The sequence below is a fragment of the Nipponia nippon genome, unplaced genomic scaffold (genome assembly GCF_047370975.1).
Source record: "Nipponia nippon isolate SJK-2023a ecotype South Korea unplaced genomic scaffold, ASM4737097v1 scaffold_14, whole genome shotgun sequence".
Classification (NCBI taxonomy): Eukaryota; Metazoa; Chordata; class Aves; order Pelecaniformes; family Threskiornithidae; genus Nipponia; species Nipponia nippon.
Window position 1 is genome coordinate 4,785,112 of NW_028262330.1, and position 27,299 is coordinate 4,812,410.

The window sequence follows — 27,299 nt, forward strand, 5'->3', positions numbered from 1 at the left end:
TGTCGGTGCATACAGAGCAGAATTAAAAGCTTGGGAATAAATGAACTAGGTGGCTTGAACATTTGTCGTGTCTGGTAGATAGGAAATAGATGAGCAGCTGAAATGATGGAAGTAGCCTCCTCCTACCCCTTGGCAGCCATGAATTTCAGACCATGCAGGATGATTCCTTTTCAAAGCAGAACTGAAGATGCGTCAGCAGTCTGAGTGTGTAAATAATGCTGCAGCCCTTAGTAAGCCCAGTCAGTATATCAACTGTGCTAGAACCGTGCCTCCTCAGGATGGGTCCTAGCCAAAGTTAAAGCAATGCCCTCTGTTCGGTGCACTGTTTGAAATCCACTGTCAGACTATTTTGGTTGAGGGAAACCCTTGTTTCTTTCTTGCGTGGGATGAAACACTGCGTACCTCTGGGGTGAGTCACCTCTAGGTGCAGCTGGAACGATCAGTACACAGGATGGAAGGTGGCAGAGCTAAAGGAGACACCCACGGCATACACCCTTAGACACATTAGTAGTATTGGGTAAGAAAGCTGTAACCTCCCTGGGCAGATTAACCCCAGCTGCAGAATTTACCGGGTGGAGGCGGCTGTGCAGCTGATAAAAGCACCCTAACCTGCAAGGAAGATTCCCCAGTTCGCTAAAGCTGGCGTGGAGGAGAGAGAACTGAGATAGTCCAATTCACACTTAAAGCTTGGGGTGAGAAAAGGAAGATGTTTCCGACTCCAGAGGTCATAGCCTCTATGAGCTGTTCTTTACTGAGGTTGGACTGGAAAGCTGTAACTGATACAATCACATGTAATGAGTTCTGTAGGCATGCACCAAAAAAATAAATAAATTGGCTTACTATCAGCTGGAGGGATTTTGGTCTTTGACTCTATTTTTGTGATTGTTCACTTTGCTGAAACTCATTGCACTGAAGTGTCTCTTAAGAAGTGCTTTTAGCCCCAAAGCCATATTAATATTTAAAATGTTTTTCTCCAGCAGCGCAACAGCTGTGCAATGTGAAATAGAAGACATTTTTCTCTCTTTCCCTGGGCAGCTCTAAAGCATCAAATGGTAAACAGAGAAGAAGGAGAAAAAAAAAAAAAAAAAGTAGTTTTGTTTCTGCTATGACTCTTATCTAAAATACCAAATATTAACACCCCACCCCAAACCTCCTCCAGGACTATAGATTTGATGTTAGCAAAACTTCGCGTATCACTGAAATGCCCTCAAATATTGAGGACTTAAATTAATCTGGGCAAGAAATGGTCTTGAAAACCTTAATTTCTGCAGCTGGGATGCTGAAATGCGATTCAGATCCATCCGCTTTTGAAACATAAGCTTAATTTCTATAATTTAGTGTATATTAAAATATCTGTAAATATATGCATATATAAAAATAAACATAAATAGGCACACATCTACTACATTTATTTATTTTGCCTTTGCTTTGAAATGAAATTTGTTGCCTGTGAACCTAAAATTGTGGTTTTCACAATTGGAAAATCAATAAATGTATGTGGATGGTTGGCAGGGCGGAATGAGAGCAAGCCATGGCCTCCCATGGTGTCTCACGCTGCCTCTTGCCCTCAGACTTTGTCCTGGCCCTGTTTAGAATTGCCAATAAATGTCAGAATTGGAAAAAGCAAGGTACGTCACGTGTCTTGGAACTGCTCCCTCCCTCAAGACGCAGGCAGAACCTGCTGTACGCAATTCATATTTCAAGCTTTTCTTTGTGTCCATGGGGGCTAGAACCATGTTTTCAAAATGAAAGATGGTTTCTTCGTTGACTCTAGGAGATGACCAGTTCAACCTTGATCCGTCCCAGACAGTATTCTTAATACCAGCCTGTTGGCCCCTTCTGTGTTAGCAAGGAAATGAGTATATTTAGGAGTTACTAAAATCGTATTTGGTAACAACAGAAAAAAACATGTTTGAGTACCATGTACCATAGCGACTTTACTCCTGTGGAAGGTTGGAATTCACTGCACGACTTCCATGGGCAAGATTTACTCATGTTTCACAGAATGAGGTCCTGAATATTTATTTTTTAATTGTTTTTTTAAATTACTTCTTTTTCAGGCTTAAGGGCTCTGGTTGTTATGAATCATGGTATTTGGCTGTTGCTCAGTCTGAGAGTTTCCTCTACGGTGACCTATTTGGAATGTGATTCATACAGTGTAGCTGTAGTGTAAAATAGTAACGGCAGATAATACAGGACAGCACAGTCAGGACAGTGTAGAACAACCTAACATAGTCCAGAAACAAATGAAATCTATAGCTGCACAGTATTGCCGTGAACAATTCCCTATACGTATAGTTGTTGGCCACAGGTCTGGCTGGTGGGTGAGCAAAAGCGTGCGTCTCCGGATGGTCTTTGTTTGCTGTGCAGAAATCTGTCCTTATGTAACCCTAAATACCTGTCAGTTGCTTCCAGGAAGAATTTGCTTTGTGAACATAACATTTCAAAAGATTTTATTTTTTTTTTAAGTCATTGCAGTTTCATTTTTAGGAAGGCGAGGAATCCAACACACCCTACTCTGAGTAGCGTTCTTTGATGGGTTGGGATGCTGCATGAATGATAAATATATCCGCAGACTCAGAGTAAATATTCAATGGCATGTAACTAAGGTATAAAGGAGTAAATTTTATACAAGTTGGCCACAGGCGCTTTGTCATTTCCCAGTAAATTAAAGAGTCTTCCATTGGACCTGTAAATTTATCATACCAGTACCCTTCCATGACTACAGAAACAGCCTGACCCTGTTTTGATGGAGTGATCCGTTCCCCACGGATAACGAGAGTCCAGTGCTGTTCCTGTGTGTGCCCTGGCACCAATAAATTGAGCACAAAACCCTTTTGGCAGCTCTTCCTGTGGCTGCCGCTCTGTGGTAGTCTTTCTTTTTTGCCTTTTTTTTTTTTTTTTCCCAGAACCTTTATCAGAGTCTTTGCCAGAAAAAAAAAAGTGCTCTGCTAATTACTTATAGGCTTATAAGCCGTGTTTTGATAACAGAAGCATAGCAGTAGGATGGAATTCTCCCATTATGAATCACTTGGTAAGTCACCAGTATTGCCCAATGTCCCCAGTTGCTTCCCAGCACAAGTTGATCCAAAGTAATGGAGTTGAAGGCCATACTATTAGCCTGGATTAATTCAGACTCCAGATTTGTGTGTGTGTGTGAGGTAAAACTACTACCTTCTTTGCTTAAAATCGTGTGGTTTTACACACCTTACCCCTCCTCATGACACTGAATGTCAGATCTTGCCCGTGACTGCAAAGGGTCGCCTGGGGGAATGGATTGATGCTGTGCTCTGCAAGGAAGGGAGACTTCTTGCATGGTGCTGCGCTAATGAAGCAACCCTTGAGTGGTGCAAAGAGCAGGCGGGAGCAAGCTGGGGCAAGGAGGGAGAGCTCTGTTCTTGCACCAGACTGGGTGAGGCCAAACCATGTGTTGTGAAGGGTCTGCCACATCCTAGGCAGGCTTCGCTTGTACAGGAAAACGTTGCTATTGCTCTGTGACCGGAGGGTGAAGATTCTCCCTCCCAAATGTTCCCCGGGCACCTGCCTAGCTCTGGTTAGCTATGGGCAAAGATGCTGCCAAGTGAAATTCAGAACTTCATAAGTGCTGGATGCTTTTCCACCTCAGGAGTAAAAGTGTTCAAAGTTTCAAGAACACAGGTATCTCAGCATAAAAACAGCTGTGCCAGTGCTACAGAACTGTTGGTTTTGCATAATTACTGAGGATGAGATTTTGAGAAAGCTCAGTTACAATTTTTATAGACTTTGGGTCCCTCCATAATCAATGAAAAGAAATGGACGCTAGTAGAATGCCTGTTTTAAGAATCTACTTTAAAATTAAAGGAATCATGACCTAGAAGAGCAGATAAATCCCATCTTTGTTCATCATTAATTTAAGAATGCTTTCTTTACATTTGATCCACTCCTGTTACTGCTAAGGCTTGCTTTTATGTTTGGCTTTTTTTTCTATGCAGGTACGCAGCAAACCCCGTTTATTTCAATCACCCATGACTGATCACACCTCGGATCCCTGTGAGGTAGGTGAGCTCTAGTATAGTCATCTTACAGACATTGCTTGGCCCGTTGTCTCCCAACCAGGGAGGGGCGAACCCCTCATTCTGCAGGGCTTAGTTTAAGCTGTGCCTCTAACTGATTGATAGAGGCTGTGACAACACTCAGAGTAGTCGGGCTTTGTCTATTAGGCCTGGTTTTGGCCAAAAGTAAAACTGGCCCATCAAAATGTGAGCAATCTGCTGGTTGAACTGGGTAAATCCATGTACTAGAACTATGTATCTTAAATAACCAGGACAAGCTCTTATTCTGTGAATAATTGTGTGTGTGAATAATTTTTCTCATCTGCTTGAAGTTTATTACCGATGCCTGAACTAATCCTATACAGTGTATGGGAAGTATATGGAAGTACATCCTGATTGCATTAAGTGGAATATCGGGCTCTGTTGGTGTCTGGACAGTAGAAGTGCTGTGGATCTGATCATCCAGGCATTTTGTGGACTGGGTTCTGGTCTCATTTTTACAGGCACTATAGGCACATATTCAGAGTCACACCAGAAGAGTTCAAGAGCAGATCTCTAAGCCAAGTATACTCTGAACATTTGGAGCATTTTGCTGAATTCATTTTTTGAAGCCACTCAATAGTTGCTCTTTATTATGAAAAAACAAAAAATGAAGCAATATTCTGCTCCATTTTTTCTTTGGTCTAAGAGCCCCTATGTTTAAGGTTGGCTCGCTCAGTTGAATAAAGGTATGTGTATGATTTTCATGTTATATACACTGTGGAAAAAAAGAGAGATGCCCAAATGAATCCTTAGATCCAAATCCCACCAAATTTGGAAAAAAATTGTACTTCAACTGATCATCACTCACTGAAATATCCTGAAAAAAAGGCAGGAAGTACCAAGAGGAGCTTGAGATTTGGAATAATACTAGTGCTTCAAACTGCTGGTTTCATGTTGAACCTACACTGGGCTGGATGTGCCTATTTAATAGAATAAGGATAGTTGTACCAGCTCAAAGTTCATTGAACCTCTTCTGCTTTTTACTGGTTTTCGTTTTAGTACAATCTTTACCCCCAGACCTGAAAAAGGATTAAAATGCCAGAAAGGAGACAGATCACTCAGCATTTCTAATCACATACCAGAAATCTCAAGACACACAGTTCTCACAAGATTTCCTACTCTTTGTAGACTATAAAAGGCTCAGATAACCTTCTAAAGTCCACTCTGATCTCTTTAGTCATTAAAAAATTACTTGTTGCTGAGAATCTAAGCTAGATTCCTACTGCGGTGATCACATTCAATCAATCCAGTTTCACTCCACCAGTTCAATATGCATTCATTCATTCGTTAAGACAGAGTAACAGAAGTCTTCATTCAAAACAAGATTCTAACATTCAAAACAAGGCTTTAACTATTGCAAAAAAGCCACAAAGTACTGCAGAGAAACATTTCTGCACATATTATTTAATTTCAGATTGTTATAGGCATTTGCTTTGTCTCTTTCATGGTCCCTTTTCAGAAATACTCCAGAGAAGCAGTGCTGTCGTTGTGAATGGAAGAGTACACTCGCCTGTTGGGCCTCCATGAGAAGCAGGCAAATACTGTATCATCTAAACTACCAACTGGTAAGTTTAATTTTGCATTTTCCATTACCTTCACCACTGTGAAAGCAAATTTCAAATGAAGTAAGTGATTGACTTGTGAAATTTCTGGAAATTCCAGTCTCAGTAAGTAAGTACTTCTAGTGCCTGGTCTCCTGAAAGGTAAGGCAGCCTGGTGGAAGTAGCCAGTTAGTTGAACTGCCAAATTGCCGTTTGTCTGGCTGTGGTAAAATCTTTTAGTCTTGGCCTTGCTGAAGAAGTTGATGCTTTCAAAAATTCCAGCCTTTGTCTCTTTTCCCTGAGTTGTTGTATATTTAAATTGAAGTTGGTATTATTTATCTACTCTTTGTAGAGGGGTCTTACATTTCAGGCTCTGGGCAGTCTGCCTTTTCACTACAGGTTTGTTCAGCACCTAACAGATAGTCCCCCGAGCTGCTAAAGATAACAAATGTAATAAGCTGATGTCATGCCATGAAGAGTGATGCTTTTACCAACTAGTTAGTCTGCAGTTTATAGTTTGGGGATACTGGAGACAGATCAAATGGGACCTACTCTGAGAGGGAAGAGCTTCTGCAAACACACAAAATCCTTTCTTAGGATGTGTTCGAATGGCAGACAGTACAAAGTCGCAAGCCACTACAATGTGCTGTGTAGAACCTTTCAACCATTTCTTTCTATGGCGTAATTAGGCGCACCCGCATAACCAGGCAGACACCACGCTAACATACACATTCACAGCCGTCTTGGATCCAAAGGGGAAAAAAATCAGACATTTGCTAAAGGTCTTCCCCCCCCCCCCCCCGCCCCGGTTTAGAGGTGACTTTTTGTTTCAATCATCTGAGCTAAACGTTTTAAGACAAGGAGTAAAAACACAAGGGGGGAGAAGGAGGGATGCAGCATTTTGAGTCAAACGGCCATTGAGGGCTGTGATGCCGTTTACATGCAGAAACAGTGGCATCTAGCGGGCGGTTTTTCAGATGAGAAAAGATGACGTTAACAGACATTGAATATAAAACAAGTCAGTGATTAAAGCTAATGGTAGGCTTATCTCTTTCATAGATGAAAGATTTTCCCGAGTCTGTTGTAATCCTTTTCTGTAAAAGCATTTGGAAATCAACTGTTTTGCCAATGTTCCCATCTTCAGTATACAAATTTCAGAACATTTGTTCTTCCTATTTTCATTATATTAAGCCCTCTCATGGCTTTCATATGCAAATTCTAATTAATTAATGTCATATAGATTATCATAAATCTTCACCCAGTAGGAAAGCTAATGGTTTGCGTGCATGTATAGAAGTCTAGCGTTTTTCCCCAAGGTTTTAGACATGGGCAAAAATAAACCTCCAACGAGTCCTTGAACACACTTGATCTAGTTCAACTTTACATGATTTCAAGCACAGCATGGCTTTGAAGGAAAGATCTGTGTAAAGGAAGAGAATAAAAACGCAGTAGAGCAGCCACACTGAAGGACTCTGGAAAAAGCTTAATCACATATTTCCTGTAGCTATAAGTACACATAATGTTTATGCAGTGTTAACCTTTTTTGCTAAGTATGTATGAGTTTTTTCACTGCTGAGTCCCAATAAATGCTTGAGTTAGTTAAGCAAGTTTATTGTATAAGTTTATTTATACCTGACCTTAAGATCCTGTTCTTTTATTAGTCCACTGGATTACATGTAAAACACTGTATATATTTTATGGACATACAGAAATGTATAATAAGCAGGATGAGGCGTTGCTACATCCGTGGCAATAGTCTAAAGCAGTCACACTCGTGCCTTCCCTCTCTCTTTAGGCTGCGGGGTTTGCCAGTGCTGAGCAAACTTCTGAAAGTCTGCTGTGCTGTGGTGGCCTCCTCTTCTTTGGCTGTCTCTCGGCTGGGCTGAAGGGTGTTTCTCTGTTTACTGGCAGGGCCCAAATTAATTTGCATGAATGGAGGACTTGGCTTCTTAAGTCTGGCAGAAGAGCTGGATGTCTTAAAAAGAAATATCTTGGCTGTGTTCTTCATGATCACAGGATTACAAAGGCACTGATAGGCTTCAGTCTAGGTTTTTCTTCTTTACCCTCATCATTTTCTGTTCTTTTTCTTTCCACTTTTTTCTCCCTTTATTCTTTATGTTTCAAACTTCCCTGTATGGTGTCTGCTGTTTTTCTTGTCTTGAGGGACCAGGAGGTACTTCAGTGGTCAGTTCTACCACGGAACAGATGTGTAGATACTTTTAAGAGAGAGTTTACTTTTGTGAAGAAGCTTAAATGCTGCAATTCTAGAAACGCTGGTAATGGTTTTGATTTGAACCTGAGTGCGGACATGGGTTTGCTCTTTTGCCAATTGGCTAGATGAATCGGCCTGACACAAATGTGGACTAAAGACTATTAACACTATACCAAATTTTTTTCCCTTATGAAGTGGGAGAGAGCATGGAACAGGCACCTGGAAGTACTTCACCCTTCTATGCTTCTAGTTTTCTCTTTGTACATTAGACATAATAATACTTAACTTTTCTTTGGAGATACCTATGAGATCCTTCAACCCTAATGTGGAAAAGCAAACTTAACAACAATAAACGATCTCTGTTCCACATGCTCGCTTTAGGATTAGCTCAGTGTTACTGAGGTAGACCTAGAAGCTACTGTTTAACCTTACTAGTTGTCTAACTCATGACTGAATATAACTAGATGGGAGTTCTTTTATTTCAGTGAAGTACTTAAATTAACTTTCACTGGGTGAAAGTTGGCGTAATTGGGATCAGCATAAATTTTTCACTGCGCAAGAAAAAACAGAGCCAGGATTTCACCTAATAACTTTCACTTCAACAGAAATACGCAAATTGAGATCTGTGTATTGAGAGTATTATGAATGAAGCACACAAGAGCAGCCTGATTATACTGTTTGACACTCCCAGACTTAATCTATGATTTCATCTTGACAGTAGGGGAAAGCAAGCCTTTGATGCTTTGAGATTCAAATTATTTCCTTGGAATCATCTAGGAGAGCTCTCTTCCTGGAAGGAAAGTATACTAGAAGGACTGTTGATCTGTTTCAGCCTACCAAATGCTCTGTTGCAGCAGTAATTACCTTGTGTACCTTCATAAAATTGTTTTTTATTTTGCTACCAGTCCTCAGGCTCTTAGTGAGACTGAAGTGAGGAACTCTGGAAGTTACTTTTGGTCCATTTATAACTAATTCCATTGCCATTACAGATCCTAACAGTCATGTAAGAGCCATCAAGACATTTTTCATGTCGTTTTGCAGATTATTATATGTTTACCATCTGACTGTACGAGATATTCTATACCAAGGCATAAGTTACAAAGGCACACAGGCAGAAAAGGGATGGCTGGATACATGTGCCGGACCTGGCAGAATTATAAAGGAAAGGGAAAAATTGTGCAGAGAAACTACGAAGTGATTAGACTGCAGCATAGTGCTTCCCAGCTGCTGATCCCAGAAAGTCCTCTGGTGTTTCCTTAGTACTTTGCAATACTGAGCCTCACTTCCAGTGATTTTTGTCAGCATACAGTATGGGAGACTAAGGTAACAAAATAATCTGAAAATGGATTTGAATCAAGCTTTTATTATGAAACAATACATTAAATACTCATCAGGCAATTAAACATAGATTAGCATTGCATAAATGTGTTCATACAATATTGTTATTTAACCTACAAAACTGTGACTAAGGATTCCTCCAAAGTCCAGAAAGCTGCCTTTGGCTTCATGTTTATATTCTCCAATTTTCTGTGGACCCCGTGTGAGGGGGATCTTTGCTTTGCTGTGTTGTGGGATTTTATGCTTTCTGGACTCTCAAATTGCAACAGAATTTGCACTGGAAAGGTGAATGTCAGCAGTTCAGCAGGCATGTAACCATGGCGGGTACGGAGGCAGGAGGCGACCTGAATTCTTTTGCTGGTCACTTGGTGTATCACGATGCCAAAGCAGCATCTGCGTGTTCAGCTCCAGCCCCAGACCTGCTGCCAGCTGCCCCCCACACGCTCCCAGCCCGGCTGTCACTGCCCGCTCGTCCCGAGTGTCTCGGGAGCCCTGAGCGTGATGTCCTGCCCCTTGCCCAGGGCACAGCCCGTCCCTGTCTTTGTTCGGCCTGACCTGGGGCAGCCCCCAGCCCCAGATGGGGGGGAGCCAGGGGAGCTCAGCAGCCTCATGGGTGAGATGCTTTCCCTGGCGGAGCAGCCCCAAGCTCCCCAGACCCGGGTGGGCTCCCCCGACCCCACAGCACCTCCCTCCCCTGCAAGGACAGACGCGATGGACCCAGCCCAAAAATGTTTATCTTAAGTACAGAGCCAGCAGGGCCAGTCCGGGCATCCACCTGCTCCACGGGGTCCGAGGACGCAGTTCTCCCACCTTGCACTGGAGAGGGCTGGGGGCTCCAGGCAGCAGCTCCATGGATCGGGGCCGCATCCGACACACGCAGCACCTGCAGGGGAGACTGTCACCGCCGCGCTGGCTGGTGCTGGGGCAGAGGAGCCGGGGTGCCCCCACCCTGCACCGGCAGGCAGAGGACTCCGCTCCGGCTGCTTGGAGCACCACGAGGGCGCCAGTCCCAGCACAAACCGCGCCCAGAGTCCCGTGGGGAGCAGCCCCAGCGCCCACCGTGCCCCAGGGCGGCCCCGGTACTCACCGCGACGTGGAGCCGTGCGGGCGGAAAGAGCCGGGCAGCAGCGTGCCGGGGCCGGGCTCAGCGATGCCGTCGGCGTGGGGCGAGTGGCGGCGGCCGGAGAGCGGCCTCCAGCCTCTGCCCGCTGAGTAGCGCCAGGGCCCGGCCGCCTGCTTGTACCGGCGATCGCCGGGGCAGGGCAGGGCAGCGGCAGGCAGCACGGATGATGCCGGCGGGACGGCAGCGCGCCGGGGCCGGGACCCTTACAGCCGGGGGGCGGCAGGGGGCCCGCCCCGCCCTCCCGGAGCGGCGGAGCCCGCGGGGAGGGAGCTGCTCGCCGGCGGCCCCCCCGCTCTCCCCCCCCTCCCCCCCGAGCACAGACGGACACCGGACACCGGGGCGGCGAGCGGCGGCCACACGTTTATTGAGGGCGGCGCGGAGCGGGGCCCGCCGGCCGCCGGGCGGGGCGAGGGCGGGGAGCGGCCCTCACTCCTTGAACTTCCACTCCTGGCGGCACATGGGGCAGTGCTGCTGGACCTGCTGCGAGTTCAGCCACTTGAGGATGCAGTGCATGTGGAAGCAGTGCGAGCACTGGCCCCACACCAGCGGGCAGTCGTCCCCGGGCACCTTGCCTGCGGCACGGACAGGCCGTCAGCCCCGCCCCGGCCCCGGCCCGCCCCGCCCCGGCCCCGCCGCACTCACAGTCGGGGCAGCAGCCGTTGAAGGCCATCCGGCAGATCCCGCAGTTCTCGTCGTTGGCCACCCACAGCCAGGAGGCGACCCCGTGCCAGCTCCGCACCCGCACCCGCATCGCCCGCCGCCGCCCCGCCGGAAGTCCCGCCCCGCCCCACAAGGCCCCGCGCGGCAAGGGCGCGCGGCCGCCGCGCCTTTCGCCGCCGGCCCCGCCTTTTCCGCTTCCGGCGTCGGCAGCAGCGCGGCCGGAAGTGCAGGCCCCGGAGCGGAGCCGCCATCATGGCCGACAAGATGGACATGTCCCTGGACGATATCATTAAGCTCAACCGGAGCCAGCGGGGGGCCGGCCGAGGCGGCGGCCGGGGCGGCCGGGGCCGGGGCGGCGCCACCCGCGGGGGCGGGCCCGGCCGGGGCGGCGTGGGAGCCGGGCGAGCGGGAGGCGGCGGCCCCGTGCGGAACAGGCCGGTGATGGCCCGGGGCGGCGGCAGGAACCGGCCCGCGCCCTACAGCCGGGTACGGAGCGCGGCGCCGGCGGCGGCGGGCGGGGAGCGCGGCGGCCCGCGGGGCTCGGCGGCGCCGCGGCGGGGGCCCGGGCCCGGGCCGGGCCTTCGGCAGGGCGGGCGGGCGGGATGGGGCGGCGGGGCCGCGCGGCGGGCGGCGGGCGGCGGGGCGGGCCCGGCGGGCGGCCCTTTGTCCGCTCCCGGCGGGGCGGGCGGCGTGGCCGGCGGTGCCCCGTGGCCCGGGGTGCCCCGGGGCGGTCAGCGAGGTCCCGCTCTCGTTGCAGCCGAAGCAGCTCCCGGAGAAGTGGCAGCACGACCTGTTCGACAGCGGCTTCGGGGCGGGGGCCGGCGTGGAGACCGGCGGGAAGCTGCTCGTCTCGAACCTGGACTTCGGCGTCTCGGATGCGGACATCCAGGTAGGGGGCTCGGGAGCGGCCCCGCCGGCTGCGCGGGGGGCGTTCGCGGGGGGTTTAATTCATCGCGTCGGGGTTGGGTGCGCTGGGAGCCCCGCAGGCCCCGCTCCCCTCCGCGGCCGGGGTGGGGGATGCCCGAGTGAGCGCGCTCGGCGTTGGGGACGGGGTTTGTGCCGCCAGTGCCTGTCCTGCGGCAGGTCTGGGCATCCCGAGGGGGCTGCAGTTGGGAAAAGCTGCCGTGTTCTGCAGAGCGGTAGCTAATCGCGCTGTACGCGACCCTGCTGCAGCGCACGTGTGGGAAAATGCTGCTGTTGGCTTGGTCCGGCTGTGACCGGGGAATTTAGCGTAAGCTGTGTAAACTGTTAAGGTCTGCGTAACAGCAGAAAATCCGTAACCGCGCTGCGCGTACGTCTGCGTGCTCTGTTATTATGGGAGCAGTTTGCGCAGCTTTGTTAAAGTCGCATTCTGTTGAGCGTCGAGGTGTTCCTACAGACGCAGCCACCGGCGTAGCTGGGAAGACTTCCTTGTGAGGGAGAGCACGCTCCCCCGCGCCGCAGCATCTGTGGTACCCGGCGCGTTAAATCTTCTACCCGAGTCACCGGTCGCGGTTGTGTCCCATGTTTCAGCCGTGCCTCGGGCGAGAACCTGACGGATTCTTTCAGTCGGGTGCAGGACGCGATCTGTCTGTGGCTGTGCGGGGCGGGAGGGGTTGAGGCGTGGAGCTCCCACCCGGCTGCGAGGGCACAGTCACGAGTGGGCAGTGACCGGGGCGGAAATAAACATTTGCAAATGCCAGGTGCGTCCCCACCGGGGGCTCTGCTGGCCCCGTCAGGCTGCAAAGCGCTTCGTTATAAATTGGCTTCTGGTCCTCGCGCCCTCACTTCTGTCCTTTCTTCATCTGTTGACTCCTTCCAGTGGCCCCACGCGCTGGTCTGGCTGGGTCTGGGGAATTGGAAGTGAGCTTTTTCAGGTCACCTAGTTACAGGGTAACGCCCTTAAAACCACCTCTTTTCCTCATGTAAGTTCACATTTGGTTTAAATGAGTTTCTTGTTTGTTGCAGTCAGGCCCCAATCTCTAAATTGTGGCTCTGTGAAGTCACCTCAGTTTAACAAGCTCCTGCGCTTTGCGTGGCCATTGAGATTCGCCTTTTCCGCCGCTGGCTTGGGCTGAGGTGTGGACGAACTTCCACCTTGGGGTTATTTAGCAGCAAAGCTGACTTAGTGGCTTTGCACCTATTTGTTACTACCCATCCCATAATGTAGTGCTGCCTCAGATGTGGTGATGGGTTTCTTTGTTTCTATGCTAATCGCATCATAACGTGGTACAGCGCAGCTCGGGCGGTGTATCGGCAGGAACGTGCGGCTGGAAGGAACCTCGAAGGCGCTTTGCTCTCGGAGGAGGTACACAGCATCGCTCCCTGAGCGTTCGCTGCTGCTCGGGAGGAACCCATGTTCTCTGCGGTGCAAAGCGAAGCTGGCTCTGGCAAAGAGGCTGAGCACGGCCTCACCTGCGTTGCACTCTGTTCCAGAAAGCTATCGAGTGCCATGTAACGTTCACCGCTGGTGAATGAGCAGAAGGGAGGCGCTGGCCCGCAGCCCTGCCTGAAGTGCCGCTTGCTTAGGAAGGAGAAGAACACGTCTAGTGCTCCGTCAGGTGCTTGGGCCGTAACTCAGGAGAGCGCTGCGTGGCGGTCAGGCTTGGCAGCAGGTACGGCAGAAGGTGCCCTGTCCCTCTGGGCGCCCGGCAGCTCTGGTGTAGGTGTTGAGCTTTCGGGGCATGGGCTGCAGCTGAAGCTCACGAAGGTGAGGTGTCCTTGTTGCCTTCCTAAATGTAGCACTTCTGAAACAAAACTGGTGGCTCTGTTGCTGCCTCTTCATTTCCATCCTTCGTGACAGCAAATGACAGACTGCAGCAGAGGAATTTCCTAATCTCATTTTTTGGGGTATATTCCTAATGGGCTGTGTTTTTAAATTGCACCCAGTCTAGTACAGATTTAAGGGGCAGAGGAAGTCGAGCACAATGAAACCGCGATCATCTCATGAATCCCTGCGTTCGTACAGATCATTCTTCCTCTATGAAATGGATTAGGGTCTGAATTATTTTTAAAGAGTCACCCCATTGACTCAGCCTCAACAAAAAGACCTGCAGTTTCCCTTGAGTCTGCTTCGCTGGCTGTAAACGTGCACGCTGCAAATAGTGAATATGAAGTCCTGCTTGGTTTTGCCACCTGCGGCAACTTTCTGAAATCCTTCTGACGGGCTCGCGCTCCCCTCTTTCATCGGCGCTTTTTCTGAGTTGTCAATGATGTTTTGAAAAGCGCCTGTGATTGCTGAGAGCGGTTGGGTATGGGGAGCTGCCGGCGCCGTCTCTTGGCTGTGCAGTGTTTGCAGCGCTGATGGGCGTCTGCGCTCTTCTCCTTCTCTTTCTCAGGAACTCTTCGCAGAGTTTGGGACCTTGAAGAAGGCAGCTGTGCACTATGACAGATCTGGCCGCAGTCTAGGGACAGCGGACGTGCATTTCGAAAGGAAGGCAGACGCTCTGAAAGCGATGAAGCAGTACAACGGAGTCCCCTTGGACGGTGAGTCTGCACGGCCTCCTCCATAGTGTGTTTCGCTGGCTGGCCGGAGCAGCCCGCGCGCCCGAGTCCCGCACGCAGGCTCACGGGCTGCTCTTCTTCCAGGACGCCCCATGAACATTCAGCTGGTCACGTCACAGATCGACACACAGAGGAGACCGGCACAGAGGTGAGATGCCGTACGGCCACCGGAGTCGCTGTGCCCGGTCAGTGTGGGGTGGGAACGTGCCTGGCCCCTCTCTGTGTGGGAAGCGTGGATCTGTCTCCCGTTCGGCAAACTTCTGCCTGCCTGTTTGGGTTAACCGGAATGCACTAAAACAGTTGCTTTTTAAAAATCACAGTGTAAACAGAGGTGGCATGACCAGAAACCGTGGTGGTTCAGGATTTGGTGGTGGAGGAGGCAACAGGCGAGGTACTCGTGGCGGGAACAGAGGGAGAGGCAGAGGAGCTGGAAGAACTTCCAAACAGCAGCTCTCCGCAGAAGAACTAGATGCACAGCTGGATGCTTACAATGCCAGGGTAAGTGCTGCTTGGGCGCTGTCCACAGGCTCCCCGCGGCATCTCGGTCTGGGAAACGTGGGCAGCCCGGAGCCGGCAGGAAAGAGACAGCGTTTCCCAGGTCATTGGACTAAAGCGGTCTCCCTCTAAAGCCGAGCAGTGCCTCGGTCCGGTAGTTGGCTTTGCTTCCCAGAACACTTTGTCAGCTGCTGCTGCTGGCCAAGAACCAGCCCCTTTTGCAGCTCCCCAGCTCACTGGGGCCGGCGTAGGGCAGGCTCTTCCGTAGCTGGAACAGCTGTGGTGAACAGGAGCTGCAGAACAAAACCCACAGAGATAAAGGGCTGCAGAAACAGAAAAACAGAAAGAAAAAGTGTGAAATAACTACACGGGATGCTAAGGGAGGAAAGGGCAGTGATGCTGAGGGCGGGTGCGAGCCCTGACGTACGGAGCCACGCGCGTTGTTTGCTGCCGTCAGAACGAGCTCGGACATCTCCGTGCCGCAGCCAGATTAAAATCTCGATAGAGAACCGAGGTCGTGCGTACGCGATGGCAGCAGAGTCAGTGTTGTGGGGGTGGGATAAAATCTGGGCGAGAGCACGGACAGGAAGAAGTGGGATGAGCAGAATTCCAGAAAAAAAACAGCATGGGCAGGGCTGGTGTTTCAGAACAGTCTTTGGGGTCAGGGATGCGTAAATAGCGATATTTTGCAAAGAATATAAAGAATAGAGGCTGGGGCGGGGGGAGCGCAGCGGGGCAGCTCACAGCCGTGCCTGGCTGTGCTGCGGGGGCTCCGCTGTGCCCGGGCTGCCGGGCGCTCCCGGGGCGGCGCTGAATGGGCCGGGGCTCGAACCGGCAGCGCCAGGGAGTTGCTGTGGTGGTTCAGCAGGGCCGGACCGTGCCGGGGGACGCGCCGGGGTGCCCGGGGATGCGCCGGGGTGCCGGGGGACGCGCGGTGACGGCTCCTCTCCTCTCTTCCAGATGGACACCAGCTAAAGCGGCGGGCGGCGGGCACAGGGAAGGACTCCGCTCTCGCTCCACGCTCCCCGGCGGGGGCTGCGGCCGTGGCTACTACTACCGAGGATGGCATTTGTTTTACTTTTATGTTCTGGGATAGGTTTTAAACTCCTGTAAAGGTTTTTTTTAATTCTGAAGCAGAACCTGTTTTGTACCGAGTTATTTTTGGGATAAATTTTACTGGTTGCCTGTTGGGCCGAGGTGGCTTTTTCACCTTTGCCGTAATAAAATAGAACCGTGTCTAGAGCTGTGGCCGCCTGCTCCGCCGCGCCTTCCCGCGCGCCTTCCCGCGCCCCGCCCCGCCCCGCGGCGCTCTACCCCTGCGCCCCAACTCTATCACCCGTCCCGCCATCGCGCGCCTGTCCCCTCGGCCAATCAGCGCGCTGGGCCGCGGCCGGAAGTGAGGCGCGGGCTTCGGCCCCCCCCTCGTATAACGGGAAGTGACGGGCGTGTCCCGGAAGTGCGGGGGTGCGCGGGCGGCTGGGCGGATCCCGGCGGCGTTGTCAGCGCAGCGCGGAGAGCGAGCGGGGCCGGTAGGGCGGGGCCGGGCCGCGGCGGGGCGGGGGAGCGGCGGGGACCGGGCCGCGGCGGCGGGCGGATCCCGGGGAGGGGTGGGGGGGGGGGTTCAGGTGGCGGCGCCGCGCCCCCGCCCCGCTGGGGCCTGGCCGGGCCGGCCGCACCGCGCCCCGCTGGCTCCGGGCCGCGGGAAGGGCCGGGGCGCGGCCGAGGTGCGGGAGCGGGGCCCCCGGCGGCCTTGCGCGACCTTCGGAGGGCCGGGGAAAGCCGCCGCCCCCGGCGGGGGCCGCTGCGGAGCGGAGCGGAGCTCTCGGGGCACGCGGCCCGCCCGTAGGGCGAAACACGGACGGTTCGGGCCCGGTCGTGCTCCCCGGAGGAGCCGCGGCTGCGCCGCGCCCTCCCCTCCGGCCTCTCCCGGTGCCTGGGCTGCGGGGGGCCGTCCGGAGGCCGGGCCCTCTCGGCTTCCCGGGGCGTCGGGAGGTGCGAGCGCTCCCGTCCGTCCCGAGCGGATTTCCCATAAACGTTCCCTGGTTACGGAACGAGGAACTCGGAAGCCGCTTCCTCGGGTCGGTTTCCTTCCGCCTTAGGGCGATTGAAGAGCCCGGTTCGTCCCCCGTAGCGCCGTAGGCAGGGCGCGTCTTAGAGCCGCCGGGGCAGCGTGCGTGAAGACCGCGGCCGGGGTCCCGCAGGAGGGATCGGGTCTCCTCCTTCCCTTACAGCCCTGCCGAAGGACGGCGATGGCTCCCCGGGCTCCGTGGGCTCTTTGCAACAAGTCTGAAAGTCGTAACTTCCTTTTCTTAAGGCGAGAAGAACTCCCGGCCACGCTTAAGCAGCCAAATGTTGCCCCAAGGGTTTCGGGTCTGGTCCAGAGCGCTTTGTTGCTCTGGTTGTCCCAGTGTTCTTCCAGCGCGGGTGCTCTTGTCCCGGAACTGCTGAGCAGAGGCGGTTTCATTGTAGGTTCTGCTACAGGGACGAGTGGCGATTCGTACGGATGGGTCCTGCTGTTGGCGGTGTCTGTGGCTGCAGCGCCGGGGTCACCGCACCGACGGCGGTTGCGGCCAGGCTGGAGCCTGTAACTCATTTGCATCCTGGGTGTAGGACTGCGAGAGTTTTTTAAATTTCTGAAATTGTGAGCGTATGGAACTGTCTGCTCACGCCTTTGGTTTTGCTCTTGACAGTTAACGCCTTGTAGGTGAACGGCAGCCCAGGGTTATGTTACGAGAAAAAAAAGAAACAAAAAAAACCCACAAAAGCCCTACATCTCCAAACGGCCGAGTCCCCGAAAGGCAGCAGGCCGTTTCCAGACTCCTCCATCCCCAGGGCCGTGAGCCAGTGGCAGGGATCAGGCGAGATGAGAGCTCTCTGGGACGCTCTTACAAAGCGACGGGTGCAGCGGCGCTCTCTGGACGTCCCCTTGCCTCCGAGCTCCCGGGCGGTGTCAGAGGGCTGCGCTCGGCCTCGGGAAGCGTCAGGGAGTTACCAGCTCCTCCTTTGCTGCTGATGCGCGCCCCCTCCCCTGCCGCTGCCCCGGGAACCACCCGAGCCCGGTTTATTTCCGATCCGGCCGCCCAAGCTGCCGTTGTACGTGTGGAGCAGCAGCGCAGCTTGAGCCGGTTTAAGCAGTTCTGGCTCCCTGTCCTTACAGCGTAGCAGCGTTTGTAGCTGCATAATGAACCTGATCAGCAAACTGATCTGGCTGGAAAATAGCCCTGCAGAAACGGTTATTAACTGGATCAAATTCCATCCGAGTTTGCTGTGTGGCCGCACAGGCTTTCCTTTGCGCCACGGGGGAAGGAGGAAGGGTGGGGACCTCTCGAATTGGCACTGCTGCCTATCCACGGCTGCGCTGTGGCCTAATGGACATCCGAAGCAAATGAGCTCATCTGAAGAGACTCTGACTAACTCTGGCTTCACTAGTGCCGTGGGATCTTGATCCCGGGGTACGAAGAAGTCGCTGTTTACCGCTGTCTGCCTGAAAACAAACAGGGTTATGTTCCTAGCAGTTTTTCTGTCTGGCAGAAGGTGGGGCTCTTGCATTCACTGCTGCTAGCTCTTCAGCCCTGCGCAAAAAACGCTGAGAGAATTCAGGAGAAACTGATGACTTGAGGAAGCAGTGAAGGCAGCTGAGTGCGAATTCCCAGGAGGGAAGCGATTCAGCCTCCTCCTGCCTTCTGCAGGCTTCTGTGATCTGCAAGGATCTGAGAAGAGCCCAGGGCTGTTTCCTCAGACGTCTCCCCACGGCCGAGGAGCCCACCTCCTGTAATTTGCTTTCAGGCTGAGTGTGGGCTGGTTGTCCCCTTCCCTGCCAGCTGTGGCAGAGTCACAGCGGGTCTGTGCTGTCTCGCAGAGCAGCAGGCTTCCCGGGAGCCGCGGAGGCACCAACTCCAGCGTTCTGCGACTCGGCTGAGCCTCAGGAGCCAGAAAGCCGTCATGCGGAGGTGCTGAGCAGGGCACCCGAGCATCCTGAGTGTCAGAAGGAGCTGAAGAGGAATTTCCTTCCAAACACCTCAGAGCAATGCCTGAGCTTCGAGGTGTTGAGCTCCCGTAAGGCACCCGCACCCGGCTGCCACTCAGCAGCGTAGCGGGACAGCTCTCGTTAAGGAGCTGAGCCCTTTGAAGGACCGCGTTGCGGGTCCCCTTTCCGCTGCGTGTCAGCGCGCACTTGCTGGAGGTCTCGGCACGATGCAGACGGGATACGCGAGTGCAGTTCTCTCCTGGCAGTTCACATGCGATCGAGTCCCTTGGCTTCGCTTTGTCTGGCAGCATGATGGCTGGTCTTCCGCACACCTGGAAAAGCTCTGGTTTACTAATCCTGAGCTGTAATAAATGCTTTGTCTGAGAAGCCTGACGGGCAAGGTTGAGGCCCTCATAAAAGTTTTGATGCGATTAGGAGTCTCCCCTGGCTGCGTATTTGGAGAAGCAGCCGAGTTGCTGTGACCCGTGGTGATGAGATGCAGCGCTCTGTGCGGGAGGGGGCGGCCGGCTGGGTCGCAGGATGCCTCTTGACCCTCGCGTCCAGCCGGGGCGCAGGAGCCCGATCCTCTCGGGAGTGCTGCGGCAGCGGCGTTGGCACAGCCTGGTCAGGGATGTTCTTCTGACCGCTGCTCCTGGGGAAGGCTGTCGGAGGAGGTGAAGAGTCTCCAAGACTTCCTCAGAGAGCTGAACCCTGGCCTGACCTCAGCTGCTGGCTGGAACAGTGCTTTGTGTTGGTCTGAGGAGCCGGTTTCTGTCTCTGGTGGGCTGCCATCGTTTCAGAGATCCTGTGAGGACTGGGGTGGTTCTTGATTAATCCCTGTGGTGGTGTGCATGATTGTTGCTTTAGCTCTGGATCACAGGATTAAGGCTAGCGGCGTAGGAATGCAACTGAAGAGCTGGGGAGTTGGTTTTTTGGTTGTGTTTTGGTTTTTTTTTTCCTGTGCCCCCTACGGCATGGTTGTTGCTAAATACCTGTTTGTGGGAGGGGTTACCCTAACGGGGCTGATGAAGATTGGGTGCTGGTGATGTGTGGGAGAAAACCGTTGCCCCGTCTGTTACATCTGGAGGTTGGTTATCAATGAGTGGTAGCTCTGCACTTGGGTGAGACCAAACTCATGCATTTCTTAACTGATCAGGATAGGATACACGATCCTGGAAATCAGCTGCTATTTCAGCTGATAGAAATTAGGACTGTTTAACGCTAAGGCTGTTCCTGCACGGAGTGCAGCAACCTTCCAGACCTGACCCTGCTGTTGGGAGCTGCGCTGTGGTTGGCGCTGCTCCGTTCACCTTGCAGCGCTGATCCTTTGCTGCGTGCGCAGGCTGGTTTCGGCGAGCTTTGGTTGTTCGAGGAGAGGCTGGCTGACGGCTCCCGTGCCCTGTTGCTTGCAGGTGCTGTTGCAGGTGCTGATCAGGCTGTTTGTTAGAAGTTTTGTCTCTGCTTGGTCTGAAAACTGGGAGGTGGTATACACCTGTGGACACTAATGCCGCAGAACAGGACCCGGCACCGCTGCGGATATGCATGTGGATACTGGTTTATTATATTCATGCTTTCAAAGAGGGCTCAATCGCAGAGAGTTTGGGAGTCAACAGAAGGCAGTGACTTGGGACTTCAGTTCTTTAAAGCTCTCACTAAAAGTCCATCACCTCCATTTCCTGAAAGCTACAGGTGTCTTAGGAGAAAGGTCCAGGAGTTCTTCAGTGTACAGAGAGAGAACGACCTGTAGTGCTTGGGAGGTGAAATCTAGCCTGGAGGCAAGAGGAAGGACTGCGATAAGGGGATCGAGCAGAAGAACCGATGCTTGAGTGAGTGTTTGCTCAACGCTTCTGGGAGCCTTCAAGGCCAGAGGCTTTTTTGGACAGGAGCACAAAGGAAGTGACTGGGTTTGATACAGAGATACCAGGGTGAAATCTAATCAGTTGTTCATGTATGACATGAACACAAATGGCCTTTTGAATACAAATTTCCCTGATATTCAGTGCCAGGATATTGGAGAATGCCATGCAGAAGGGCCAGTCATTTGTTGTAAAGTGTAGGGTCAGTACCGGCGGTTGCTGGGAGTTGTAAGTGCGAAGCTACAATGGGAAACGCTCCCCTACACAGACACACTTGTGCCAAAGCCCGTGTAATAACCCCAAAGCGTCACGTTGTCCCCCCGCCTTTGTCTGGTGAGGAACCTTAGTCAAGCTTTAATACCCAGAAACACCAGTTGCATCCATTGCAAGTATCCTACCCCCAGGATGCCCCGAGAGCCGTGCCAGCCTCTCCGGGCAAGCCCTGCCAGCCCAGGACAAGCCAGCACGTCTGCTCTCAGGCTTGACAGCGGGCAAGGAGCGGGTCCTCACCGGGGGCCTGGCTGCAGCTCCATCCCAGCACCGGCTCCCTGGGAGCTGGGGCCAGCGCCTCACCCGAGAATCCTGGCAGGTGGCTGGTGACCGGTTCTCCCTCCCCCTTTCCTTTTCTCTCTCCTCTGCGGATTTGCCGATAGCTCCTCTGGCGGAGATGTGCAAAATTTCACTTTCTGTGTCTAATCTGTCTCCTTTGCCCTGCTCCCCAACAAAACGTTCATAATATTTATGGCTAAAAATATTAGTGGAGCCGAGGTGGCAGCTCCACTCTTCTGCTGTTACAGCCGTTGCCAGGCTCGAACGGGACGTGGAGTCAGACTGGCTCGGGTATCTGCAGAACTTGTCTTGCGTCACTGTAAAATGTGCTCTGTAAACTGTGGGTGATTCATGGCCGCGCCGAGGTCTGTCTGTCCCCCTCTGGGTGAGACGTTGGGTAGAAACGGAATAATCGAACTGTGTGCTATTATGTCAGTTAGCTCAAAGATGCAAAGAGCGGGTGATGGTTAGCTTATTTAGTGTAACCTGTATGAGAAGCCTTAGGTGCATGTAGATCATAATTAAGCCTGTATTTGAGTACATTGTGTGTGTTTGTTGTGTTTGTAGCAAATGTTGTAGTTCTTGATTTATTTGGAAACGAGATGCCAGAGCAGTGAACACGGTTCTGCAGTCTGTTGCGAGTTGTGTGTGCTAGCGCAGAGCTCCAGGCGGGAATACAGAACAGGATGCAGGAACGCCAGGTAATGGCAGAAACACCTGGGTCCATCAGCAGATCATTTGTGAAAGATTTTGCTTGTACAAAAAGCCTCTCAAAAGCTGACGCTGAAAGCGTTTTTTGAGTCTTTAGAGAGTCCACGTTGTATTTGCTGTAGGATGACCCTTAGGACAGCGTGCCCGGTGGAACATCAGGAATTACTGAGGATGTCATTGGCTTTTACTGAGGTTTTTAACAGGGTGTTGGCATCACCTTTCTCCAGCCCTCGGTGTGCAGCTGGGTGTTTCCTGGTTAGAGTCTCAGCCAGCCAAGCCAAACTCCGCACGTTTTTAATCCGTTATCTGTTTCTCTGGCCGGGTGTGACACAGATCTTTGAAAAGCACCGAGCATGAGATCAGCTGAACCAGGGGTCTCATTCCACTCCTCTGCGGCACCCAGCACCCGGCGCAGAGCAGATTGATCTGATTGAGTTACAAACTGTGAGTTCCAGATTGCAGCAGAGGCTCCTGGCATTGGTGCCAGTGGCGGGGCAGAGGCCTATTCTTAGCCGGAATCGTGTGTTGTGGGGAGCAGAACTGAACTGGGTTTATTCTGGGCTCAGGTTTATTATGAGTGAAAGCCTCACCCGGTTGTTCTTGTGGAGGAGAGCGTTTTCTCTATGGCTTGGGGTATTTACCTGTTCCGGCTCATGAGTAAAGCACTGAGGGTGAATTTTTCCTGCCCTCTGGCAGCGGCTTCCACGGGGTGAATACGAGACCTGGCTTACGGGGGGAGTCGGCAGGGGCTGCGGGTACAGGGCACTTGGCAGGGTTGTGTCCCCTGAAGGCCCCTGGGGACAGCCCGTGAAGGGCCCAGGTGAGAGAGGGAGCCCGCGGAGTCACGGCAGAGCAGTTCTGGGGAAGCCTGGTTGGTGCTGCTGGGGAGGAGCCCGTGCTGGTGGAGTAGGTAGGTGCAGTTACACTTCTCCTCCCTACTTCAGTGTAACTCGCGTGTGTGAGGATGGCAGAGCAGGAGCCGACGGCAGAGCAGCTGGCCCAGATTGCAGCCGAAAATGAGGAGGACGAACACTCCGTCAACTATAAGCCACCTGCCCAGAAGAGCATCCAGGAGATCCAGGAGCTCGACAAGGACGATGAGAGCCTGCGCAAGTACAAGGAGGCACTGCTCGGTGCCGTCACTGTGACTGCAGGTGAGCCCGAGGACGTGGCTGTGCCTCGCTCGAGCCAGAGCTCCATCAGTCACCTCCGGCCTCGTCCCTGCTCCTGTCCAGGAGCTGTTCTCCTCCCAGCTCTTTGTGCTTCAGCGCAGAGCGCAGCCAGGAGCACAAAGGCTGTGTCTGCACTCCCCCGGTGCTGATCTCTGGCCTTGGAACAAGGCAGAGGGGCTGAGGGGCGGCCTTTGGAGGAGGGTGGTTTTGGAGAGACTGTGGGCTGGGCCTAACGCGGCGGGGAGCCCAGACCTTCACCGAGGGGGATGCTGTTCTCACTGGTTTTCTTGCTCTTTCAAGAAGTGCCCTGGAAGGAAAAGGAGCTGTGTTGGTTGGTATTAGGGATGGGTGTTTAACAGCATTTTTGCTTGTCTTTTAGATCCCAATGTTCCAAATGTGGTGGTGACCAAACTGACTTTGGTCTGCACTACTGCTCCTGGCCCTCTGGAGCTGGACCTGACAGGTGAGCTAGGAAAGAATTCCAGCCCTTCTCCCAGGTCAAAGCTGGCTTGGTGTGGAGCCTGGCAGAAGGCCCCGCCGCAGCACTGCTGGCACAGCGGGCAAGCCCTCCGATGTCAGAAATGCCCCTGGGCTGGATGCAGAGTAAGGTGCCCGGGCCACCGGAGGGTTCTGTTCTCTCAGCCTGGCGGCTGTGACCCCGCGGCCGGCCAGCCCTCGCTTTGTAGAGGTGTGAGCTGCCGGGCGGGGGAGCCAGCTGCCCTCAGCCTGCGCGGCCACGCTAATGGCAGCTTTGCGATGGCGACAGCCTCGGAGGAAACCTCTGCAAAGGAACATTTGTGAATTAGCTGCATTGCCATGCTGCAGTGTCCTTTCACAGGGCATCGCTTGCCCGCCTCAGGTAGCATGGGCAGCGTAGCAAGCAGGGTCCTGCCATGCCAAAATGAAAGGATGGACTGCGTGCTGCCCCGGCAGTAAGGGTCGTCCCCTGCTGCTGCAGATACCGGCCTGATCGCTTCTTGCAGTTTAAATTCGCCCCAGAGCACAAAACAAAGGGGCTCTGAGCAACCCTCTCCCTTCTTTGTAGGTGACCTGGAGAGCTACAAGAAGCAAGCGTTTGTGCTGAAGGAGGGTGTGGAATACCGGATAAAAATCTCCTTTAGGGTAAGAATTCAGATCTGAAAACTGAAGAATGAGTGGAACACGGGACTGCTGCAGTCCCAGCGTAGGGAGTGCCCGAGCCCCGAAAAGTGGTGCGATGGAGGAAATTGTCTCCTCCTGGGTGGGGGAGGCAGCGTGCCTAGGAGATGTCTTCTACAGTCCTTGCTTGTCTCTCTGCAGGTTAACAGGGAGATTGTGTCAGGGTTGAAGTATATTCAGCACACGTTCCGGAAAGGTGTGAAAAGTAAGTGCTTCTCTGTGACTCGGGTACTGCTTTGTGCGAGGGCTTTCTGCTCTTTCTGCTGCGGTGATGGGTGCTCGCCCGCCGGTGCCCCAACAGCTCATAATGGGAGGAGACAGCCTTCAGTCATGGCTCTGCCGCTGAGGCCGGGGCGATGCATGGAGGCTTCTGGGTCTGCTGCAGGGGGGCAGCCTGCAGTCCTGGCTGCACCTGCACCTCTGGGCTTGATGCGTAATCCCCGCCGGAGCGCGGCGGTGAACAGACTGCTGCTGACGGTGCTGCTAGCGTGGGGGGATCGCTCCCTGCAGGAGCAGCCGTTCCGGGAGTGAAGGGAGCTGTTAATGTGGGTGACGTTCTCACAGCTCCCCTGTGGATTGTTGTAGCAGTAACAGACCTTTCATTTGCTTTAGCCTTGCCCCAAATGCAGGGGAGGCTCTTAAGCAGCCTCCATACCCCTCTTTTTCTCCTTTTAGTTGACAAGACCGAATACATGGTTGGGAGCTACGGCCCCCGAGCAGAGGAGTACGAGTTTCTGACCCCCATGGAAGAAGCCCCTAAGGGCATGCTGGCCCGGGGCAGCTACAACATCAAATCCAAGTTCACAGATGATGATAAGACTGACCACCTGTCCTGGGAGTGGAACCTGACCATCAAGAAGGATTGGAAGGACTAGCCCTTCCCAAGGCCAAACCCCAGAGAGCGTGAATCAGACAGTGGCTACCGTAGAAATCCCCCCCTGTACCAAAGTGCTGACATTGGAACCCTCTTACCCTTCACCCCTTGTTATAATTTGACCAGAGAGCTCAGTTTTGTAATGCGCCCCCTCCCCAGAGAATCGCTGAGTGCATTGACCAAACCGTGCTGTCTGCATCTGATCTCCAGCTGCCCGTCCCGGGGCTGCGCTGTCCCAGCGCAGAGGTGGAAGCGCTTGCTCCCTCGCCCGGCCCTTTGCTGCTTCTCACCTTCCTTTATTCGGGTAGGTGCTGAAGGGGAGAGACTCCTGTGTAGGATCCTGTGCTTGGCTTTCCTGCGCACAGCTCAGGGTAGCTACTGCCTCCAAGTAGCTGAAGGATTTTGATGCCAGGCAGCTGTTGAATCCGTTTGTTGGCTAAAATCATGTCCGGCCTGCCCCTTCCACCCAGTCAGTGTCCTGGGAACGCTGGCAGCTTCATTTGTGGATGTTCCCTGTAACCATGATGCCTTAATGTGTAACACGTATCCTCTAGGGAGGGGGCCCTGCCCTTGTTACACTTTTTAAATGCCACCCACCCTCCCCCTGTTTGTTGGCATGGCACTCATCTTGGTCACGCCCCTCATGGGTTATTGGGAAAGATTCACAACTTCCCGCTTTGCTGCTGGTCCGTTCTTCACCCAAGACGGGACATCTCCAGAAGGGAGGGTGGTATGACATCCTGGGCGACGCCTGGCCGCCCCTCCTGGTGTCCAGAGAGCTGGCCCGGCTGGACCCCGGCCCTCTTCGCACAGAGCTCCGAACTCTCTGGCAGCCTCAGCGCCTCCGAGGCGTAGAGGGGGTTGCGAGGCAGGTGGGTGCGGGAGTCACCAGTGTTGCCATCACCTCACACTTCTCATTGCAGCCAAGGTAGCTGCAAAGCACTGAAATTCCAGGACAGCACCTGCCCTCCTGGCTGTTTTGGGCTGAGGATGGACTAGTCTGTTTCTGCAGCTGCTCTCCTGAGGCGATCAACAAAGAGCTTGCAATGGACAAGTATTCAGAAGCGGTTAATGCCTTATGTATCTGTTCTGCCTTTAAAATCTGTGCCTGGCCCGTCAGTATTTATTGCCTTGACACTCGACTCCCCCCCCCCGTGCCCGTAGCAGACCCCCGCAGCACGCCAGCCTGCCACCCAAGGCTGCACTGACACGGCGCTCGGGGCGAAGGAGCCCTCGGGGGCCCGTGAACCCCTGAGGGCTGGGCAGGCACGTTCCAGCTCCGCAGCCCTCTTATTTGGATCCTACCACGTTGAGGTCGTATTAGAACTGGGACCAAGTACATGTGGCTTTCTCGTAGCTACGTCTTTGCCTCTAACTCTCCCTTGCCCTGCCCCTAGAAAGATTTTTGTTGATTTGATTTGGTGCATATTGTCTGTAAATCCTAGACCCGGGTTAACAGGTTTGGAATCATCGTCTGCTTCTCCTTTTATGACAGTTAAATAAAATCTTTGAACTGACCGTCTGCTGTCCGTTCTGGTTCTGTTCTGGAACTTTGGCAGGAGATGGCAGAGCTTTGGTCCCACAGGGGATTTCTGCCAACACCTGGGGTGGGAGAAGACCAGGATCCCTGGGCTTGGTGAGCTGTGAAACGGGATCTGGGACAGCCCTTGCCAGAGAGCAGGCAAGAGGCCCCCGGCTGTGGTGGTGGTCTTCAAGATCTGTCCCTTGCTGTTCACTCTGTTCTGCGTGGCCTGCAGCACGAGGGAAGAGGAGGGTGCGGGGAAGTGAAAGCGGCGGGTCTCTGAGGTGGGAAAGTTGGGGGGGGGTCTCCTGCCAGCTGAGGAGCGGGTGGGCTCTGAGCCTTGGCCGCCTGCGGTGTGCCTACTCCAGCTGCAAGCACGAGGTGAAATTCCTGTGGGGTCAGAAGAATGAGGGAGAACAGAATCCAGGAGAGGCGATGTCTGATAAGAGCCTGCAGACGTTTAGAGAGCATGTGGCACGTTTGTGTCAAGGCTAAGAAAAGTGCCACCAGGAAAAGCTCTTTACAGAAGCTACAGCGCTAGAGAAGCAGTAGAGGAGATGGCTTG

The 27,299-nt window shown here is 53.3% G+C and overlaps 3 protein-coding genes across 3 annotated transcripts; 2 read left to right on the forward strand and 1 right to left on the reverse strand.

Moving 5' to 3' along the window:
• Positions 1 to 10,628: 10,628 nt before the first annotated feature.
• On the reverse strand, positions 10,629 to 11,088 carry ANAPC11 (anaphase promoting complex subunit 11). The gene is made up of 2 exons (XM_087750564.1): positions 10,930 to 11,088; positions 10,629 to 10,859 (listed from the first exon to the last, which is right to left on the reverse strand). The coding sequence occupies exons 1-2, from the start codon at positions 11,036 to 11,038 to the stop codon at positions 10,714 to 10,716; spliced, it is 255 nt and encodes an 84-aa protein (XP_087606690.1). The 5' UTR covers positions 11,039 to 11,088; the 3' UTR covers positions 10,629 to 10,713.
• Positions 11,089 to 11,150: 62 nt separating this feature from the next.
• Positions 11,151 to 16,167, forward strand: ALYREF (Aly/REF export factor). The gene is made up of 6 exons (XM_087750563.1): positions 11,151 to 11,433; positions 11,705 to 11,836; positions 14,265 to 14,412; positions 14,515 to 14,578; positions 14,751 to 14,928; positions 15,886 to 16,167. The coding sequence occupies exons 1-6, from the start codon at positions 11,200 to 11,202 to the stop codon at positions 15,898 to 15,900; spliced, it is 771 nt and encodes a 256-aa protein (XP_087606689.1). The 5' UTR covers positions 11,151 to 11,199; the 3' UTR covers positions 15,901 to 16,167.
• Positions 16,168 to 16,325: 158 nt separating this feature from the next.
• Positions 16,326 to 26,730, forward strand: ARHGDIA (Rho GDP dissociation inhibitor alpha). The gene is made up of 6 exons (XM_009471761.2): positions 16,326 to 16,454; positions 22,953 to 23,162; positions 23,560 to 23,643; positions 24,226 to 24,302; positions 24,480 to 24,543; positions 25,014 to 26,730. The coding sequence occupies exons 2-6, from the start codon at positions 22,973 to 22,975 to the stop codon at positions 25,211 to 25,213; spliced, it is 615 nt and encodes a 204-aa protein (XP_009470036.1). The 5' UTR covers positions 16,326 to 16,454; positions 22,953 to 22,972; the 3' UTR covers positions 25,214 to 26,730.
• Positions 26,731 to 27,299: the final 569 nt, after the last annotated feature.